The following is a 22,983-nucleotide window of genomic DNA, read 5'->3' on the forward strand; positions in this document are numbered from 1 at the left end:
TGAAGCAAATCCCTAAATATTGGGGATAATGATATTTTGAGAAGACGATTTCCCCCAAAACCTCACGATGTTAACCTGGCCGCCACGCTCAACATCTCCACGCCTCCTCTGTTTCGTAATCGCATTTACATTCTGTATCAATCTAGATACTTTCACGAGCACAACCCCCAAACCTCACGTTATGCATCATTGTCGCCCACACCATCTCCACACCTCCATTCATTCCATTTTTTTCTCTATATTCGGTATAGATAAGTTCAGAAAACTTTCACGAGCACCAAAAAGTTAAAGTGTTGAAATTGTTCCGTAACTCAACGTCTACCAGCAGTGAAAAGATAAAGTTGAAGCTTTAGCATAACTCAGGTATGTTTGTTCAATGTTCCAATTTATGAAAATTAAAAGTCAATTGGTGGAATTCATCTTAATATAAGTTGATTTTTTAGTGGAATTGTTAAATTTTCAGTGTTGTATAATTTGATTGTGCTTTTTTTTGTTGTTTAGAAATTTTGTTCCCAAATCGGTAAGACTGGTTTTATTTATTTCAGAGAAATTGCTGTCGGTTTTTATTTGCTTAAACTCTGAAACTGGAAACCTATAAAGTAGATTGATAAGGTTAAGCTTTTTAGGGCTAGTACGAATTAAGATTAGAGAGATGAGGGATGTGGTGAACATGAGGGTACAGTGTTAATTGAGTGCAAAAACAAAAAAACTTATAAATATAAGGAATTAAAAAACTATACAAATTCAGTTTCTATGTATTTGGGTTCAAATGAGGATACAGTGTCAAGTCTATATTGATAGAAGCAAGCAGAAGGATACAACCATAATGAACAACACAACCAACTTACCCGAATATGTTCCTAGTGCATTGCTTTCTTGAATTTACTGTGTCTATGAATATGTTAAATTTTGCAATTAAAGAGCCAACTCATAGGTCCAAATGTCCTTTTATCACTTGTCATGGATTATTGATTCATTAGGTGTATTAAGTAATTCTGTTTTGCAGAAGTATCATTTTGATTACTGTAGCTGTTATTTCTTCAATTTTCAATAAAATCCTTCATTTTCTGTTAATATTACAGGGCAATATATAGGTATTATACGAAAGTGTAGAGCAGCACTTTTCATCAATGTATTTTTATGTCACTGCATCTGATTCAATTTATTTATTCAGTTTATCAGTTCAGACATTGTAAAACATGCCTAAAATGTATAACTAAGTGTGTCCAACTTTCTACTTCACCCTGGCCAGCTAAAGGTCACCTATTATTTGGAGTCCTTCCCCTACCTTTTTTTCTAGAAAAAACTCTAAACCTTCAGTTCAAGTGGTAACCTTTGCACCACATTAAAACCTTAAGGTAGAATGATAGTAAATGGTGATATAAAATGCCCTATCCTGTAACAGATATAGAAACAACATCAAATGGATAAGTAGTTTAACAAAAATTTGAAGATACATAAAGTAATAATCAAAACAGAAAAAGGTACAGAAAATGATAGTAAATGGTTTTACCAACAATATTTAAGAGTGTTGTTTGTAATTAAATCAACCAAAAAAGTAGTTTTCATATTAACTTGACATGTGCCAACTATCTTATGTCAATATTTCACAAAATATAAGAAACTAAGAATTGTATCTAACGTAATTATCATTCATTTGTTGGGGTCTCACTTTTAAGCATAGATGAAAATGACACTGCATTTACTCTTATGGTACTGATTACACTATTTAGGATCTTAGAATTAGAAAGAAAGAAAGTCTCTTCTTATTAATCCTATCAGTTCATGGACCCAAATTAGAATATATATTATTTGGCCACTATATATTATTATATTGGGATAAGGTAACAAAACAGATTTATATTATTATATTGGGATAAGGTACCAAAACAGATTTATGGTTATCAATTTTAGGCTCCACGTACAAAATAGGATCAATATAGGCTTGACGTTTAAAAAAGTAACAATTTAGACCTCGGATAATGGATTGGACACGTCATTCCTATTAGTCCATTAAGTTCTGACTTCTCCCTCCACGTACAATTGATAGAACTTAACGGAGTAATATCAATGACATGTCTCGTTCCGTTATCGAGGCCTAAATTGATATTTTTTAAAATGTTAAGCCTATATTGGTGTTATTTTGTACGTGGAGCCTAAATTGATACTTCTCCAAAAACCATAAATCTGTTTTAATACCTTACCCCTATAATATTTTATGGCTTCTATATAAGTTATAGCCTGTGTAAAATGTCATTTCTATTGATAGGATTTTCACTTCTTTAGAATGTAGTAATGCTATAGGACTTTTCCTAATCAAAATTACTAAGAATTAATGTGTTCAGAATAATTTATAGTGAAGACAAAGATTGAAAGTAATGTTGTCGGAATTGGACCGGAATTGGATTGCTTTCCGGTTTGGGTTAGTATGGGTTTTTCAATTTGCAACAACCCGTCTGAAACTGGTGTCAACCAGGGAACCGGATTCACCCTGTTTTTTTTAATTATTAAAAATAAAAATTGAAAAGTCATTCGAAAACTCTCGACAACCGTGCTTCTTCTTCGATTTTCTTCTGTTCTTAGTCTTCTACTTTGCTCTCTCAGTCTCGGCTGCTTCCCTTTTGCGTGTTCTCTCTCTTGATTCTTCTCCGCAAGCTATTGTCTAATTTTGCTATGAACTAATTGATTAATTAACTAAATTAACTAGTTGCTGCATGTGCTAAGTTATTTGCTGACTTTATTGAAAAAATAAAAGCTTGGATGAGGTGAACTTAGGAAGAGTTAAAGCAGAAAATCATTTAAGGTTAAGACCTTATGAGCTGAACTATCTTGATGCAACATCAGAGAATGAGTTTTGTCTTTGCTAAGTGTTTGGATTATAATAAGTTATTATAATTATAATTATATATAAATATATATTATATTATTTATTTAATTATTATTATGTCATCCAGTCCGACCAATCCGAGTCAATTGGTTGAACCAAATGATCCTTAACCCAATTATAAATCTAGTTTAATATACAGTTAGGTTCTGAAAACATTGTTTGAAAGTTATGCAGAACCCAAATCTAATCACCTGTTATGTGCTATGTTAGCTGATATCATAAAAAATCCAATCCACATTAATCCAAACATACAACTTCTTATTCTTACCTTAAAGTAGTAGTAGATCTACAAAGTCAACAGCTCAAAACATCCTTAAAAACCTACAAACTAATATCCTTAAACCTGGCCATACTAATCATAAAAATACATACCTCGAGGAGGAAAAAAGAATCTAGAAAAATAACGTGTGTATTGCATTAGCTAATTGAATGTGTAATTAATTACAAAATCTGATTTGATTAATATAAGATAGGGGATAAATTTCCCTAATTGTAATCCAACTTGTTAATTAGGATCTGCATGATCGAGTTCTGGAATAAGTCTAGAATAAGAACCGAAATAAGCATAAATCTAATCTGTATGATCCGACCTCCAAAGTAAAGTTTGGAGTGACAAAACACCCATTATGAATCTCTGAACTAGATTGAGTCTTTGATCCCTCCCCAGAAATGAGACTTGTCAAAATTTGAACTTTTCATCTTAAATTTTGTACCTTTGATTGAATTATAGAGCAAAGCATCTGTATTTGAGGTTTTAAAGTTAAGAGTTGTAGCAACAATAATATGTACACGAAACCAACACCCCAAATTATTAAATTGGAGAGGAACATCTACTTAAATTTGTGAAGTAGTTAAAGAATAACCAGAGAATGAAATGAAGATAGAGAAAATTAAGAATTCCGCAATGAAAATGATACAAGAAAGTTCACAACTTTTACATCGATCTAAATAATACAAAGAAGTGAAAATGTATCATTTGCGACAAATACTAGCATTAGGCATTGTAAGGTGTAATAGGACCATACTTCTTCTTAGCTTTTGGTGTCCCTCTCATCGGCTAATTTTCAGCCATCACAACTTCCCCAAATGAAAATGCAGTAACAGCAACAACAGTTGCTACAAACACCAAATCTCTCCATCCATTAACACTTACTTCCTCTTAGCTTCTGGTGTCCCTCTCAGCGGCTCAATTTCAGCCACCGCAACTTTGCCAAATGAAAATTCAGCAATAGTAGTAGCAGCTGCTGCTACAAACACCAAATCTCTCCTTCCATTAACACTTTCTTCTTCATTGTTCTTCATCTCCACATTCACCCTTTCTCCATCTGATACATTTGAGGCTTTAGACACAATAAGACCTCAATGTTGGGCTGTGAAAAATGATGCCATCTGATTTGGAGTCTATCATCATTGTATGTATATATATATATATATATGGCTCACCAAAGGAAAACACTTAACACAGCAGACCAGTTCTACTCATGTAACTTTCTCTCTCTCTCTCCCTATATATATATATATATGTAGAACTAGTCAATGAAATATGGTAGAAACATAGAGTTTTTTAGTCACTCAAATAGACAATGGCTTCAGCTTTTAATAAACTTGGTTTAGTATATGAAACTGTCAAATTATATTTTTTACTGTGTGGATTGGTACTATCACAACAAAAACCCTCATCATGAAGAATTAATTTAAGAAACTAAAATAATACTCTTTTTTAGATGAATTTGGTTAATGGTTTGAGTTAACTGTATTATTATAATTATTATTACATTTATATTTCAGTGTATTAATTGTTTTGTTGTTGCATGTTCTATTCTTCATGTGTTTCTTTATTTGATGATTTTAGGAGAATGACACCTAATAAAGAATGGATAAGACTTACTAAGATAGATCGGTTGAGTGAAGAGTATAATATTGGTGTTATAGAATTCTTGAACTACGCTTTCAAAAAAACAGGAGAAGCATACGAAATTCGATGTCCATGTGTTAGGTGTAACAACACCAATTCCGGAACTCGAAACTTGGTTCACAAACATTTAATAACAAATGGAATAATGGAAAACTATACCTTTTGGTATCATCATGGTGAAAGACGACATGATCTTGATTCTGATGAAGAAGAATATGATGAAGATGATAGTGATAATGATGATGATGATGATGATTGGGCTGAAGATATTATAAATGATATATATCCTGATATTGAATTGAATGAAGAGGAACCCAATGATGAAGCGAAGAAATTGTATAGGTTATTACAAGATTTAGATAAAGTAGTTTACCCTGGTTGCAAGACCTCTAAGTTGGATGCGCTTGTCAAATTACTATACATCAAAAGTGTTGGTCGGTGGAGTAATAAATCATTTGACATGTTATTGCAAGTGTTAAAAGAAATACTCCCAAATGGTTCTACTTTGCCAGAATCATATTATGAGGCAAAAAGAATTATAAAAGATATTGGTCTCTCTTATGACAAGATTGATGCATGTGTCAAAGATTGTATGTTGTATTGGAAAGAAGATGAAAATTTGGATAGGTGCAAAATATGTGGTCTCTCAAGATGGAAAGATGATATTCGTAATGGGGAAACTAAACTTCGGAAAAATGGAAAGAAAATACCAGTCAAGACAATGCGTTATTTTCCTTTAAAGCCAAAACTTCAATGATTGTTTATGTCAAAGAAGACATCTTCTTTGATGCGATGGCATAAGGAAGGTAGAGTAGATGATGGAGTTATGAGACACCATGCTGATTCCCTCGTTTGGAAGACCTTTGATGATGTTCATAAAAGCTTTTCCTCTGATTCTCGTAATGTAAGACTTGGCCTTGCTAGTGATGGTTTTCAGCCATTTAATCATTCTAAAACTTCATATAGTATTTGGCCAGTCATATTAATTCCATACAATTTGCCACCTTGGATGTGCATGAAAGAACCTAATTTTATCCTTTCTACCCTTATACCGGGTCCTGATGGTCCAGGAGATGCAATTGATGTCTATCTCCAACCTTTAGTCGAAGAATTAAAAGATTTGTGGGAAGTAGGAGTTGCAACATTCGATGTGTCGACAAGACAAAACTTTATGTTACATGCATCCTTGTTATGGACTATCAATGACTTTCCTGCATATGCAAATTTGTCTGGTTGGAGTACAAAAGGTAAGATGGCTTGTCCTTGTTGTAACAAAGACACTTGTTCCTTGAGGTTAGCTAATTGTAAGAAGCAATGTTACATGGGACATCGCCGATTTCTTGATAGCAAGCACAGATGGAGAAAAGATAAAAAAAAAGTTTGATGGTACTCAAGAATTGAGGCCACCACCGAAATCACTCTCTGGAATTGATATCATTGCTCAAGTTACTAGCCTTGAGGGAATCATCTTGAGTAAAGACCTTAGCAAGAAGGCAAAAATATCACATGCAGATAGAGGTGACAATTGGAACAAGAAAAGCATATTCTTTGAACTTCCATATTGGAGTAGTCTTTTGTTACCACACAATTTGGATGTGATGCACATTGAGAAGAACATATGTGATAATATTGTTGGGACAATCATGAACGTGAAAGGGAAGACTAAAGACACTAAGCAATCTCGCAAAGATTTGGAGGCAATGAACATTCGTCCAGACTTGCATTTGATTCTCAAGGAGGATAAGTTTGAGATTCCTGTAGCATCTTACATGTTATCTCATGATGAGAAGCACTCGTTTTGTTCATTTTTTAAGCAACTAAAGGTCCCTGATGGTTTCTCATCTAACATTTCTCAAAGTGTGAAAATGAAAGAGCATAAAATTTCTGGTTTGAAGAGTCATGATTGTCATGTTTTATTGCAACATCTAATTCCTCTTGCAATACTTGGCCTCCTTCCAAAAAATGTTTGCGAACCCCTTATCGAACTATCTTTATTCTTTATTAGTTTGAGTGCTAAGGCATTAAAGGCAGAAGAGTTGGAAGAAATTCGCAATCAGATTCCTATAACTCTATGTAAATTGGAACAATGTTTTGTTCCTTCCTTTTTCGATATAATGGTTCATTTGCCGATTCATTTGGCTGATGAAGCTTTGATATGTGGCCCTGTACAATTTCATTAGATGTACCCTATTGAGCGGACATTACATGATTTAAAACTTCTCATTCGTAATATGGCTTGTCCAGAAGGGTCAATTGCAGAGGGGTATATTGCAAAAGAGTGCATGACTCTATGCTCAAGGTACTTGAATGGTATTGAGACAAAATTTAATAGACCAAATAGAAATGACGATGGTTGTTCAGATTATTTTGATGGTGGATTTTCCTTATTTTCGCAACACGGGCGAGGGCTTGGGTCTGCTAAGCCTCGTAATCTTGCAAACGATGAATGGGTGGAAGCACATGCATATGTCATAAATAATTGTGATGAAGTCATACCTTTTCTCGAGTAAGTCAATATCTTGAAGAGATATGATTGTATTTTAAATTCTTAAATAATTATGATTAATAATTTCTAAAAATTCGTTGCAGACAGTATTCCCAGATTCGAGAAAGTATTCAGCCACAACAATCTTTTAATGATTGGTTTAAAGATACAGTGAGTATATCTTTAAACTCTTCATTAAGAAAATATATACCACATTTAAATGTCTCATATGTAATTTTATTGTAGGTTGCAAAAATGTATGCATCTAGCAAGGAATCCAATATTCGAGATTTGTTGTCATTATGTCGTGGTCCATCCCAATATGCTACAAACTTTGATGGTTATATTGTGAATGGGTATAGGTTTCGCATTGAAGATTGTGATAAACGACGTAGAACACAAAATTGTGGTGTGTGTGTGAGCAGTGATGTTGGAAATGAGGGAGGACCTATTGATTATTATGGGATTTTAACTGAGATTCTTGAATTGCAGTATCTTGGTGAGAAAAGAGTTGTCCTATTCAAATGTAAATGGTTTGACGTTCATGACAATGTGAGGGGATAAAAAATAGATGAATTTGGATTCATTTGTATCAATCCTCAACGTTGTTTGAGAACAAATGAACCATTTATTCTAGCAAGTCAAGCTTCTCAAGTCTTTTATGCTATAGATAATGCTAATAAGAATTGGCATGTTGTTATTAAGACACAACCACGAGATTCATACAATATGTCTTCTAAAATAGATGATGACAATGAGAATTTTGATGATCTTGGTGAGGCTTATCAAGAGGGTGAATCATTCAAGTTTCAATGTGGCACTTCATTGAATACAACAGACGGGAAAAATTGGGCACGAAGTGATTCATTACCAATTACTTATGATGTGTCAAAATCTAAAAAGAAAAGAAAGCGGTAAATAATATCTTGAAGCTGGGATTTTTTTTTTCAATATGTTCATTATTATTTTCTGATGTGTCACATGTTTGAAGTCGTTATATTATTTGACTTCTTTAAATAAGTAAAATGCTCAGACATGCACTTCCTTTCAAATATGTTCAATATTAATTCCTTATGCTCATTTTGTTTGTGTGCTATAGTTTTCTATTGACAAATATTGCATATACCTTTTTTCAATTTGAGGTGAAAATGCAATCAAGCCAACTTCCTACTCGCAAAAAGTTCATCCAGCCAGGCAAACTCGGAAACAAAAATCGAGTATTGAGTGCTTTCCAACATTCAAGAGTACCTCATGATAAAAGTACCGAAGACACTCCAAAGGGTGTTACTCCAAGAAAAGAGAACCTTAAAGGTATTTTTCAATTTCTTTAAGGTAGTTTTCCATTTATATAATTTCTTTAAAATAGTTTCTATTTATACAAAATTGAATTTTTTTTTTGTAAATTTATACTGCATCTGCATCTGCAATTTGATGGTAAAATGTTGTATTTTTGTTGTTATATTCTGTAACAAGTATAATTGTTCACTGACTGTTATTGATTATCTGGATGGTATAAATACAGATTACAGTTTGTGTTTAAATGAATGACTATATCTAGAGTCTAGGCTAGAATATAGGAGCTAACTGATTGTACAGATAATTGAGTAAATAACTTATGTATATCTCTAATACACCCCCGTAGTCGAAGGGTTCGGAGGCCGAACATTGAGACTATTTCTGAAGTCTTCAAAAAGCGGAGTGGGGAGTCCCTTTGTGAAGATGTCGGCAATCTGATATCTGGACGGGACATGGAGAACTCGAATGTTACCCTTAGCAACTCGTTCCCTGACAAAGTGGATGTCCATTTCAACATGCTTCGTTCGATGATGATGGATTGGATTACCTGTGAGATAAATGGCACTGACGTTGTCACAATACACAAGGGCGGATTTGTGAATAGGACATCCAAGCTCAAGGAGAAGATTCTGAATCCAACAAGTTTCGGATACAACATTTGCCACTCCACGATATTCGGGTTCGGCACTAGATCGAGAGAGAGTGGGCTGCCGTTTTGCTGACCAAGACACAAGATTATCTCCTAGAAATACACAGTAGCCTGAAGTTGACCGCCAAGTATCCGGACATCCGGCCCAGTCCGCATCAGTATAAGACGTCAATTGGCAAGGAGAGGAAGCTAGTAAGGTGAGACCAAAATCGACTGTACCTTGAATGTACCGAAGAATACGTTTGAGGGCTGCCATATGAGGTGTCTTGGGGTCGTGCATGAATAAACAAATCTGTTGAACGGCATAGGAGATGTCCGGTCTAGTCAGAGTAAGGTATTACAGAGCCCCTGCAAGCTGTCTATATTCTGTGGGGTTGGAATAAGTGGAACCAGAGGAGATATTGAGTTTTTGCTTGGTGTCAACTGGAGTGGAAGCTGAGTTACAATTTGCGAGACCGACTTTGGCGATTATTTTCTTTGGGAGAGAAATAGTGATCCTGGTGAATGGGTGACTGAAATGCCCAAGAAATAATGTAAGGGTCCCAAATCCTTCATTGCAAACTCAGAATTTAATTTGGACAGAATAGATTGCTGAAGCTGATCAGACGATGTGACAAGGACAATGTCGTCAACATACAGAAGTATATAGGCCGTGTCTGAACCGTTCTGATGGATGAACAGAGAATGATCAGATATGCTGTTTTGGAATCCCATTGTCGTCACAAACGAAGCAAATCGATGATACCAGGCCCGGGGTGCTTGTTTTAGACCATAGAGGGACTTTTGAAGCAAACAGACATGATCAGGGTACTTTGAATCACGAAACCCCAACGGCTGGTGCATATATACTGTTTCATTCAAATCTCCATGGAGGAAAGCATTTTTAACATCAAGCTGACGAAGATTCCAATTTTTGGATAGTGCAATACTTAGGACAGCCCGAATAGTAGCCGGTTTAACGACAGGACTGAACGTTTCACCACAATCAACACCTGACAATTGTCCTGGCCCATTACCCACTAATCTGGCTTTGTAGCGCTCAAATGACCCGTCTGCCTTTGTTTTGTGCCTGAAAATCCACCAACTACGAATAATATTAGCAAACTTTGGACGGGGTACTAGTACCCACGTCTTATTTTCAATTAAAGCTTCAAATTCGTCGGTCATAGCCTGTGTCCAATTTGGATCACGCAAGGCTAGGATTGGTGTTTTGGGTAAAGGGGAAATGGCGGGGGATGTAGAGACAGACAGGTTAAGCATTCGTCGTGGTTTATGAATGCCATGTTGGGCACGGGTGGTCATGGTGTGTGTGTTGGGTAGGGTGTCGGGTAGGCTATGCGAATCGGTTTGTGAATCTGATCCTGCAGTAGATTGGGATTGTACTGGTGAATTAGGGGAGACGGAACGAGCAGAGGACCTGACACTAGACGAAGACGCAGGAGATTGGTGTGATTTGGATACAAAGGACGGAGAGGACGATGGCGTTGAGACGTGACGCGGGCTAGTGGAAGGTGTCAAGGACGACGAAGGCGTGGCAATTTCATGTGAAACAGACGAATTGGTGGAATGGACTGGGGACGCAGAGGACGACTCGACAGACGGGTGCGGAAAAATTAGAGAGGGGTCGAGGACGTTGGGGGTGGACGACGTGGAGAGGGGGGGGGCGTAGGTGATGCTTGGGATGCGCTAGGCGCAGAAGAAAGAAAATTGTCAGGGGCCGGGAAACAGGATGTTTCGCATTGTGATGGTGCAGGTGCGCTAGACTCGTATGGAGCCGAGGCATGCGCAAATGGGTATATGGACTCATTAAATATGACGTGACGGGAAACTATTATTTTGTGTGAGGACAGATCATAATATTTATAGCCTCTATGGTTTGAGGGATACCCGAGGAAGACACAGGGAGAAGAACGTGCTTCAAGTTTATGACGGGTGGTTGACGAAATTAACGGAAAACAAAGACATCCGAAGACCCGTAGGTGATCGTAAGTTGGGTCTCGCTGATATAGTATTTTCGTGGGAGATTGATAATCAAGAATTTTGTGAGGATAGATATTAAGAAGGTAGGTTGCAATTTCTAAAGCATGATGCCAAAATTTGAATGGAATTGAGGCATGATTAATAATAGTCCGAACAACATTATTAATAGTTCTGATTGTGCGTTCGGACTTCCCGTTTTGAGGTGATGTGTAGGGACATGAAAAACGAAATTGCATCCCGTGATCATTGCAGAATTGACGAAAAGAGTTATTATTAAATTCTCCCCCATTGTCACATTGAAATACTTTGATATCACGCTCAAATTGAGTGCGAACAAAGGAGCGGAATTGAATAAAGACAGAATAGACTTGAGATTTGTTAGCTAAACAAAAGGTCCACAGAAAATTGGTATAATTATCCAGGAACAAAACATAGTAACGATGACCACTAGAACTTAAAACAGGAGAAGTCCATATGTCACTGTGAATTAAATCAAACGGCATACAAGCAAAATTATGAGAAGATTGAAATGGTAATTTAACTTGTTTTCCATTAACACAGGAAGAACAAACAGAAGCATTTTTATTCCTATTACATGAAATCAAATTCTTATTCAAAAGAGTATTCATAATGGGAAGCCCTGGATGTCCTAAACGGTTGTGCCAAACATCAGAAGATAGTGCGGTAAAGACAGACGGAGAGGAACACAGTGACCATTACCGATAATGATATTTTCATTGAAGCTTGAATTGAAATAAGAGGTGAGTGTACCTTGGTTAGCCGTCATGTGAGATGTGGCTCCCGTGTCCATGTGCCATTGATCAGGAGGTGGTGAGATTGTCATTGTGTGCATGGCCTCTGCAATATCCGTTTGCATATATGGCTGTGGTGCCATATTAATGTACGCTTGTTGACTACCGGGTCGAGGACCAAGAATTCCCTGCTGAGGTTGTGGTCGACCAGATTGGTATTGTGGTTGCCATGTGTTTGTAGGAAACGGACAAGGTGGAGTTGCCCATGGCTGTGGCTGCCCCCATGATTGAGTATAAGCCCAAGGAGGTGGTAAAGAGCTATACATAAGTTATTTACTCAATTATCTGTACAATCAGTTAGCTCCTATATTCTAGCCTAGACTCTAGATATAGTCATTCATTTAAACACAAACTGTAATCTGTATTTATACCATCCAGATAATCAATAACAGTCAGTGAACAATTATACTTGTTACATGGTATCAGAGACCTAACCCTACCCTCCTCTTCCTATCTTCCCTTATCTCGCAACACCTCTTCCCTCTCACAGTCGCCGCCGCTCCTCTGTCCGGCGCCGCCTATCCTTAATTGTCTTCTCTCGATCAAAACCAAAATCCGAATCACTGCAAACTCGCCCCTGTCGCAGCCATGAGTACCAATACCGAAACCTCAACCACCAGAACACCTCCCAATACCAATTCCCACATTAACAACTCAGATAAGAACCCTAATCACCATCCCTCCTTAACCATATCCAACATCACCACCTTCATCAAAATTACCCTAGATATTGAAAAAGGCACATATCCGTCCTGGGCCGCCTTGTTCAAACTTCACGCCAAAGCTTTCCAAGTACTAGACCACATACTTCCCTTACCTGAAGCAAATTCTGACAACTCCCTCCAAACTACAAACCCTGAACTTTGGTCCCGTATCGATGCCATAGTCCTCCAATGGATCTATAGCACTATCTCCCTCGACCTGCTTCACACAATTATTGAAGCTGATTCCTCTGCTGCTTCTGCCTGGAGCAGTCTCCAAGACATCTTTTCTGATAATAAGAACTCCCGTGCCCTGTTTCTTCAACAAGAGTTCTCCAAAACTAAACTTGATGATTTTTTCTGATATTTCAGCCTACTGTCAACACTTGAAATCCTTATCCGATCAACTTTCCAACGTCGACTGTCCTGTTACCAATGACCAGATGGTTCTTCAACTCATCTCGGGTCTCACTGATGCATATGATACTGTTGGCACCCAACTCCGCCATGGAGATCCCCTCCCATCCTTTAACAAAGCTCGATCAATGTTGATCCTAGAGGAAACGGCTCGATATAAAAAGGCCAGCAACCCGCCTACTCCAGTAGCCCTCACGGCTTCTTCCATCGAACAGACAGCGTCGCCCTCTCCATTTCCTCCGACGCGCCAGCCGCATCACCGCTCCGGCAACACTAACCGCGGCGGCCGATATGGGAATCGCCCATATCGCGGACGAGGAGGCCGTAATCAGTACAGATCGGCGGCACCACCGCATTACCGCCCGTCTTCACCACCTCCTTAGGCTTATACTCAATCATGGAGGCAGCCACAGCCATGGGCAACTCCACCTTGTCCGTTTCCTACAAACACATGGCAACCACAATACCAATCTGGTCGACCACAACCTCAGCAGGGAATTCTTGGTCCTCGACCCGGTAGTCAACAAGCGTACATTAATATGGCACCACAGCCATATATGCAAACGGATATTGCAGAGGCCATGCACACAATGACAATCTCACCACCTCCTGATCAATGGCACATGGACACGGGAGCCACATCTCACATGACGGCTAACCAAGGTACACTCACCTCTTATTTCAATTCAAGCTTTAATGAAAATATCATTGTCGGTAATGGTCACTGTGTTCCTATTTGTGGATCTGGTCATGCTAGTTTACCTACTAAAAGCCAACCTTTACATTTAAAAAATGTCTTGCATGCACCTCAACTTATCAAAAATCTTATTTCTATCCGTCAGTTTACCAAAGATAACCAAGTTTCTGTCGAATTTGACCCATTCGGTTTTTCTGTGAAGGATTTACAGACGGATACACATATCATGAGATGTAACAGTACCGGGGACCTCTATCCAGTCATATCTAGTCCATCCACAACACACTCCTCTTTGTCTGTCTTTATCGCACTATCTTTTGATGTTTGGCACAACCGTTTAGGACATCCACGGCTTCCCATTATGAATGCTCTTTTGAATAAGAATTTGATTTCATGTAATAGGAATAAAAATGCTTCTGTTTGTTCTTCCTGTGTTAATGGAAAACAAGTTAAATTACCATTTCAATCTTCTCATAATTTTGCTTGTATGCCGTTTGATTTAATTCACAGTGACATATGGACTTCTCCTGTTTTAAGTTCTAGTGGTCATCGTTACTATGTTTTGTTCCTGGATAATTATACCAATTTTCTGTGGACCTTTCCTTTAGCTAACAAATCTCAAGTCTATTCTGTCTTTATTCAATTCCGCTCCTTTGTTCGCACTCAATTTGAGCGTGATATCAAAGTATTTCAATGTGACAATGAGGGAGAATTTAATAATAACTCTTTTCGTCAATTCTGCAATGATCACGGGATGCAATTTCGTTTTTCATGTCCCTACACATCACCTCAAAACGGGAAGTCCGAACGCATAATCACAACTATTAATAATGTTGTTCGGACTGTTATTAATCATGCCTCAATTCCATTCAAATTTTGGCATCATGCTTTAGAAATTGCAACCTACCTTCTTAATATCTATCCTCACAAAATTCTTGATTATCAATCTCCCACGAAAATACTATATCAGCGAGACCCAACTTACGATCACCTACGGGTCTTCGGATGTCTTTGTTTTCCGTTAATTTCGTTAACCACCCGTCATAAACTTGAAGCACGTTCTTCTCCCTGTGTCTTCCTCGGGTATCCCTCAAACCATAGAGGCTATAAATATTATGATCTGTCCTCACACAAAATAATAGTTTCCCGTCACGTCATATTTAATGAGTCCATATACCCATTTGCGCATGCCTCGGCTCCATACGAGTCTAGCGCACCTGCACCATCACAATGCGAAACATCCTGTTTCCCGGCCCCTGACAATTTTCTTTCTTCTGCGCCTAGCGCATCCCAAGCATCACCTACGCCCCCCCTCTCCACGTCGTCCACCCCCAACGTCCTCGACCCCTCTCTAATTTTTTCGCACCCGTCTGTCGAGTCGTCCTCTGCGTCCCCAGTCCATTCCACCAATTCGTCTGTTTCACGTGAAATTGCCACGCCTTCGTCGTCCTTGACACCTTCCACTAGCCCGCGTCACGTCTCAACGCCATCGTCCTCTCCGTCCTTTGTATCCAAATCACACCAATCTCCTGCGTCTTCGTCTAGTGTCAGGTCCTCTGCTCGTTCCGTCTCCCCTAATTCACCAGTACAATCCCAATCTACTGCAGGATCAGATTCACAAACCGATTCGCATAGCCTACCCGACACCCTACCCAACACACACACCATGACCACCCGTGCCCAACATGGCATTCATAAACCACGACGAATGCTTAACCTGTCTGTCTCTACATCCCCCGCCATTTCCCCTTTACCCAAAACACCAATCCTAGCCTTGCGTGATCCAAATTGGACACAGGCTATGACCGACGAATTTGAAGCTTTAATTGAAAATAAGACGTGGGTACTAGTACCCCGTCCAAAATTTGCTAATATTATTCGTAGTTGGTGGATTTTCAGGCACAAAACAAAGGCAGACGGGTCATTTGAGCGCTACAAAGCCAGATTAGTGGGTAATGGGTCAGGACAATTGTCAGGTGTTGATTGTGGTGAAACGTTCAGTCCTGTCGTTAAACCGGCTACTATTCGGGCTGTCCTAAGTATTGCACTATCCAAAAATTGGAATCTTCGTCAGCTTGATGTTAAAAATGCTTTCCTCCATGGAGATTTGAATGAAATAGTATATATGCACCAGCCGTTGGGGTTTCGTGATTCAAAGTACCCTGATCATGTCTGTTTGCTTCAAAAGTCCCTCTATGGTCTAAAACAAGCACCCCGGGCCTGGTATCATCGATTTGCTTCGTTTATGACGACAATGGGATTCCGAAACAGCATATCTGATCATTCTCTGTTCATCCATCAGAACGGTTCAGACACGGCCTATATACTTCTGTATGTTGACAACATTGTCCTTGTCACATCGTCTGATCAGCTTCAGCAATCTATTCTGTCCAAATTAAATTCTGAGTTTGCAATGAAGGATTTGGGACCCTCACATTATTTCTTGGGCATTTCAGTCACCCATTCACCAGGATCACTATTTCTCTCCCAAAGAAAATATGCTACAGAAATAATCGCCAAAGCCGGTCTCGCAAATTGTAACTCAGCTTCCACTCCAGTTGACACCAAGCAAAAACTCAGTATCTCCTCTGGTTCCACTTATTCCAACCCCACAGAATATAGACAGCTTGCAGGGGCTCTGCAATACCTTACTCTGACTAGACCGGACATCTCCTATGCCATTCAACAGATTTGTTTATTCATGCACGACCCCAAGACACCTCATATGGCAGCCCTCAAACGTATTCTTCGGTACATTCAAGGTACACTCGATTTTGGTCTCACCTTACTAGCTTCCTCTCCTTGCCAATTGACGTCTTATACTGATGCGGACTGGGCCGGATGTCCGGATACTCGGCGGTCAACTTCAGGCTACTGTGTATTTCTAGGAGATAATCTTGTGTCTTGGTCAGCAAAACGACAGCCCACTCTCTCTCGATCTAGTGCCGAAGCCGAATATCGTGGAGTGGCAAATGTTGTATCCGAAACTTGTTGGATTCGGAATCTTCTCCTTGAGCTTGGATGTCCTATTCACAAATCCGCCCTTGTGTATTGTGACAACGTCAGTGCCATTTATCTCACAGGTAATCCAATCCATCATCATCGAACGAAGCATGTTGAAATGGACATCCACTTTGTCAGGGAACGAGTTGCTAAGGGTAACATTCGAGTTCTCCATGTCCCGTCCAGATATCAGATTGCCGACATCTTCACAAAGGGACTCCCCACTCCGCTTTTTGAAGACTTCAGAAATAGTCTCAATGTTCGGCCTCCGAACCCTTCGACTACGGGGGTGTATTAGAGATATACATAAGTTATTTACTCAATTATCTGTACAATCAGTTAGCTCCTATATTCTAGCCTAGACTCTAGATATAGTCATTCATTTAAACACAAACTGTAATCTGTATTTATACCATCCAGATAATCAATAACAGTCAGTGAACAATTATACTTGTTATATGGTATCAGAGCCATGTCGTGGAACCGATTGAACTAAAAGCTCGAACTGATAGTTAAGGCCCAATCATAGATCTTATATTAATCTCCGACACAGCCCCACACGCAAATGCCCCTTGGGCTTGCAGCGTGCACAACACTGGCCCATCCCGCCATATGTTTTTAATTCCACACATTAATGAGGTTGCCGGGACTCGAACCCTCGACCATTTGGTCCTAGAGGCTCTGATACCATGTAACAAGTATAATTGTTCACTGACTGTTATTGATTATCTGGATGGTATAAATACAGATTACAGTTTGTGTTTAAATGAATGACTATATCTAGAGTCTAGGCTAGAATATAGGAGCTAACTGATTGTACAGATAATTGAGTAAATAACTTATGTATATCTCTAATATATTCGACTATAATTATCTTTATTAAATTAATGCTTTGTAGATGTTGGTTTGATTGTGCATTTTGGTAATCTACAATACCACGATAAAGGTTTCAACGAAGAATGTTGTTTCCTGGACATTTTGAGCATATGCAAAAATTTTGTCGATATTTATTCTGTTGGCTTGAGATTTGCTGATGATGATGGAAGGCCAGTACAAAATGATTTAGATGTCTTAAATATGTTCAAAAATTATTCGGGTTCTACAGCCATACATCTTCATGCCAAGTGACAATCCTAATCGAGGTACTTTCATATTATTGCTAAAGATAATCTATTTTAACATTTAGTTATATATCCTATTTCACTCTAACTCTTATCTAAATTTTCATGTTATTAGCTTCTGATATTGCACCCATACCAATAGTGACAAATGTAAAGATAATGGGTGAGCTTAAGGTAAATCAGAAAGTGATGGTATATGGTGCTATTAGTAACGGGGTGGAGACTGCGAGTATTGTCGAATTTTTCATAACTATGAATAAAAACTTGGATATTGAGAATGGTCTTACACCTATCAGCTCACCTAGCAAAGAGAAGGTAAATATTCTTTGTTATTCAATAATTATTATGTTGGACATATTTGCATTATTAATTTATGATGATGATATTGTTTATTTAGGAGCTTGAATTACCATTACAAGCTGTTGGTCAATTTGTTGTTGCCAAACTAACTCCCAGAGGATGGAAAATCTGGTGATCCAAAGTATGTAATATCTGAAACATTTGTTAAGAGTAAGCATCTTTAATTGATGTATACTTTCATTTCAATAAATGTATACTTTCTTGTGTTTGTTTTATTTTGCTTAATTTCCTAAGAAGATAAAACATGAACATTCTGAATTCTTAGTATGAGTTTGTTTCTTATTTTGAATTCTTTTTTATTCATTTTCTAGGTGACATTCCAAAAATTGTGAGAAAAGTTAGAGGTTGTAATAAGAACAAAAAAATTTGTTCTCTCAAACAAGGAGAGAAACTTGACATATGTTTCTACAACAATCGTGGCGTTGGAGAGAATCAGAAGTATTGGTTGAGGCATTTAGGGAAGATTGTACGTAATCGACATATTTGTCCTATACGGGTACAAACATGGATGGATATAAGTGATGTCACAAAAAAGCACATGTGGGACACAGTTATAGTAAGTAGTTTCAACACTAATCAATTTAAACTATTTCAAAATATATATTTAATAATATTTGCTGTAATCAATTTGATGTAGGAGTATTTTAAACATCCTGATATCCAGTCGTACTATCTTCACACCTTAGAGCATATGAAGGAACTGTGGGGAAATTGGAGGGCAGAATTGAATAAAAAGTATGTGAAGACTTGTGAAAGTAAGGTGGAGGCTTTGAAAAATGTGGCTAAAGGCATGGATTCAAAAGATTGGGAATGGCTAGTAAATAACGTATTCTATACAGCAAAGTTTCTGGTATGATTTTGTGCATCTTAAATCTAATTTAGTTAACAAGGTTTTCAATTTGATGTCGGTGGTGTAATTTCATAGGAGATAAGCGCAAGAAATTCTCAGAATAGGGTTTGTCAACAAAGTATGCATATCCATCGTTGTGGAAGCAAGCCTCATAGGGAAGTGATATATGAAATGGTATTTTCATCACTCTTTCAAAATTTTCATTAGTTTGATTATCAATATTTCCTTTCTATTAATTTGTAATCATTTTATAGGGAGGCAAAGACGGCAACCCGCCAGATGTAAGAGAAGTCTTTGTTAAAACTCGAAAGATTGATGAAAACATAGTTGAACCAGAAACAAGAAAAAAATATGTAAGTTCCAATTTGTCAAGTCATCCCATTGAATTATATTTATTATATTTGACATAATTAAAATTTGTAGGATGAACTTAAGATGACAATGGAGTCAGAGCCAACTCTTACTAATTTACAAGTTGTGGAAAGGTGCTTCGGACTACAACGCCATGGTCGTGTCTTTGGTTATGGAGGTGGCTTGAAGCGAAAACATTTTGAAAGTACTTCTCAAATCGAAGAACTCAAGACCAAGCTTCATGATAAGGAAGAGGAAAACCGTAAGCTTATGGATCGTTTGGAGCAAATTGAAAAGCGATTAGTCCAAGTGGAGAATGAACGTGTGGAACACTCAGATACAAATACTTCATCAAATACTAATGATGAGCATCAAAAGGTACATTCATATCCTCTAATTTCATTATATTATTACTTAAGCTTGGTTGCATCATTACTCTAGATAAAGTGCCATCCTTATAAGGTCTCTTATTAGTGCTTTCAAGGATTGATATACAAAGGATATGAATGTGTGTTCTCTCAATGTTAGTTGACTGTTTCTGACTAATTATTTGTAGGAAAATGTGCTTGAATATAGGGAAAAAATTGTGTGTGCTAGTTCAATGATAAAAGAATCTAGTTGGTGTTAATTTGGATTGTTTTATATTCACATTCTTTTTCATTTTTGTGTGTTGTTTTAATGGATTTAGGGATGCATTATTATTTTTGTTTTCTGCCAAAGTTTGTTTAAGAGCTAACTGGTGATATCGAGTTTTGAAGTAAAGTGAGAAGTTTGAAATGAAATTATACTATGTCTATTATCCTTGCTTTTCTTCATGCTTTGTGTGCTTAGATTTTCATTAGTGTACTGTAGTTGTAAAAAGAAAAAAATCTTGTGTCTCAGTGTCATATCCCTCTTAATTGTTGTTTTAATCTGGTGCAAAAATCACGTGGGATATATTTGATGCTGATTATTTTAGTTTCAATGCATAAATTACATAACAATCCGACTTTTCAGTAGTAGAGTTGAATTCTGAGATTTTGTTTGGCTGTGGGATGCGTTTTACAATTTAATGCAAACAATTTATATGAAAACAAATTACTAAACCCAAATGCATACTTAAAAACTTAACTATAAGCAAATAGCTCTAAATTTGTAGAAGAAATTAAGTTGTCCCAGGTTTTAAAAACCATGTTCAGGCTATCAAAATTCAATTGCTTTAATTTTTCAATTAATTTTTGCTTCATTTTTGGGTTAACAGTTTTGCGTTATTGTGTGTTTTGAGTTGATGTTTGAGCTAAACACACAATTGTCATCATGTAACTTGCTGAACCTAGTAATAACAATAACAACATGAGATTGTTTGATTTGTCAACGATTATTGGATAGAGTAAAGAATTTAAATTTTCTCAGTTGGATTTTTCCATAGCTTTATGTTTGTCTAAGATTTGGTGCTTTTTTGAGTTTAACTTGGAAATTAGCTGGATTGAATCAAATAATTTATTTCAATAGCCATTGTTGCACATTAAAAACTTGATATAAACCTCAATGTACCTGTTTGACAATCTTTAATCCTCATAGTTTATGCTTGAAAATGGCTCTAACAATAGCGTTTATTTTTGTACTTTTCCCTTGAATTAATGAATGATAGTTTACAGGGTGATCAAGTTAATGCAAATTGAATGCTTATGTTGCTAAGGATTTAATAGGCTGTAATTTCTATTCTAATATACATTTTTACAGTTTTTACTCTTGATGCATGATTTGGTAATTACATGTCTCATATTCTCTTGTTTATTCTGCCTAATTATTTATAGGCATTTTTTTATGATGTATAACATGTGGCAGCAAATTAGTTCATAATATTTTACATTATATCTTTTAATTTTAAGTTCATTTTTTCTTTCTCCAGGGCGTCTAGCTTCTCATTTATTCCCCAAAATTCAAGTAAGTTTTTGTTTTACTTTGAGAGTTTTAGTATATATTTAATTTTACCTACAAAAGAAAAAGTATGGACAGTGAAAAAGTACTTGAGGTTTATTTATCTTCAAACTTTATTACCTTATAATATAGGAGTATATGATTAATATAGACCAATAATGTTCAATATTATGCCAATAATGTTTATTTTGGTCCATCTTACTAATATAGACCAATACGCTTTGTCTAAGTCTTTGCTTATTCTTTTCTCTTATACCTTTCCCTTATTATTGGATGTTTACATTTGTAACAGCGGAGCTAATTGTTCTGTTCGGTTGGATTATTCTTCTGGGATGAGATTTGGAACAAACTGTTGAAGTAGCTTTATAGATGTCATGGAGATTATATATGCCTTTGATTATATCATATTAATGTACGAAACAAGATGATTTGTTTTCCTATTTTAGAAAGAACAAGAACACATTTCAGTTCATAGTTTTGCACTTTTATTTTCAATCTTGTTAAATGACAAATTGGTTTATATTTTATTGAATTTGCGTTTCAATTATTGAATTTGTATTTATTGTGTATTTAGAAGATTCTTCACAACACATTAATTCGTGATATAATTACTGATCTCTTAGTTGTAAAATATCACTTCTAATGACAGCACATATAGAAATAATGACGGTCTATTATATCGTGAGAATGTTATAATAATGATGGTAGAAATTGGAAATAATGACGGTTTATTTTCTTATTAAAAGGTTATAATAACGACTGTCTATTCACTCGCTAAAGTATAATAACAATGACGGTGATTTTTGGAAATAACGATCGTATATTCAATCATTAACGTTTCATAATAATGACGGTGAAGAACGGAAATAACGACTGTTTATTCACTCATTAAAATATCATAATAACGACGGTGAATTATGTAAATAATGACTGTTTATTCACCCATTAATACGTCTTAAAAACGACGGTGAAATCATTTAACAACGACGGTCATTACTGTCCTAATTATTGAGTAGTAAGGACAGGCTGCATACAGTCGTTGTTTTGTTTTAATGACGGGACACGGTATACCGTCATTAATACCTTTAGCGTCGGAGGTTTTAACGAGGGTGGATGACGGTATATACGGTCGTTATAAGTTAATAACGACGATATTTATTTAATTAACGACGAGATTAACTCTCGTTATAGACCAAATTTCTTGTAGTGTAAGTACAACGATCCAACCTTCTCACCACGGGCAACCGCCATGGCTCCTTTGGTCATTTTCCAAATACCACCTGCAAAGATTACACAATAACCTTCATCATCCATTTGCCCAATTGACAACAGATTTCTCTTTAGGCCAGGAACATGCTTTACTCTAGACAGCTTTATCACAGATCCATTCGGAGATTTGATCGAAACATCTCCCTTCCCTACAATCTCCAAAGGCTCATCATCAGCAAGATAAACCTTTCCGAATTTCCCAGGGGTATAGTTTTCCATCAAATCTGCACTACTACATGAATGAAACGAAGCTCCTGAGTCTAATACCCA

The 22,983-nt window shown here is 37.0% G+C and overlaps 1 protein-coding gene across 10 annotated transcripts; it reads left to right on the forward strand.

Moving 5' to 3' along the window:
* On the forward strand, positions 1-21,985 carry LOC136232248 (uncharacterized). 10 transcript variants are annotated; one of them, XM_066021303.1, is made up of 11 exons: positions 5,088-8,598; positions 17,741-17,984; positions 18,079-18,278; positions 18,361-18,444; positions 18,635-18,879; positions 18,961-19,173; positions 19,249-19,347; positions 19,428-19,526; positions 19,597-19,902; positions 21,416-21,450; positions 21,737-21,985. In XM_066021303.1, the coding sequence occupies exons 4-10, from the start codon at positions 18,423-18,425 to the stop codon at positions 21,422-21,424; spliced, it is 993 nt and encodes a 330-aa protein (XP_065877375.1). In that variant the 5' UTR covers positions 5,088-8,598; positions 17,741-17,984; positions 18,079-18,278; positions 18,361-18,422; the 3' UTR covers positions 21,425-21,450; positions 21,737-21,985. The 10 variants fall into 10 exon arrangements, 2 of the variants coding, with proteins under 2 accessions (XP_065877375.1, XP_065877376.1); XM_066021304.1 differs by having other exon boundaries at positions 17,789-17,984; XR_010690432.1 differs by lacking the exons at positions 18,961-19,173; positions 19,249-19,347; positions 19,428-19,526; ... (1 more) ...; positions 21,416-21,450; positions 21,737-21,985 and adding an exon at positions 1-363 and having other exon boundaries at positions 7,392-7,458; positions 7,534-8,598; positions 15,739-17,984; positions 18,361-18,473; positions 18,635-18,774.
* The last annotated feature ends 998 nt before the right edge of the window (positions 21,986-22,983 follow it).

This window comes from Euphorbia lathyris, chromosome 6 (genome assembly GCF_963576675.1).
Source record: "Euphorbia lathyris chromosome 6, ddEupLath1.1, whole genome shotgun sequence".
Taxonomy (NCBI): domain Eukaryota; kingdom Viridiplantae; phylum Streptophyta; class Magnoliopsida; order Malpighiales; family Euphorbiaceae; genus Euphorbia; species Euphorbia lathyris.

Bases quoted from the DNA above. Each gene is read 5' to 3' on its own strand.
- LOC136232248 (XM_066021303.1), top strand. From the start codon at position 18,423: ATGGAAAATCTGGTGATCCAAA. The intron at 18,880-18,960 runs GTAAGTAGTTTC...AATTTGATGTAG, and splicing joins ACATGTGGGACACAGTTATA to GAGTATTTTAAACATCCTGA. The intron at 19,527-19,596 runs GTAAGTTCCAAT...TAAAATTTGTAG, and splicing joins CAGAAACAAGAAAAAAATAT to GATGAACTTAAGATGACAAT.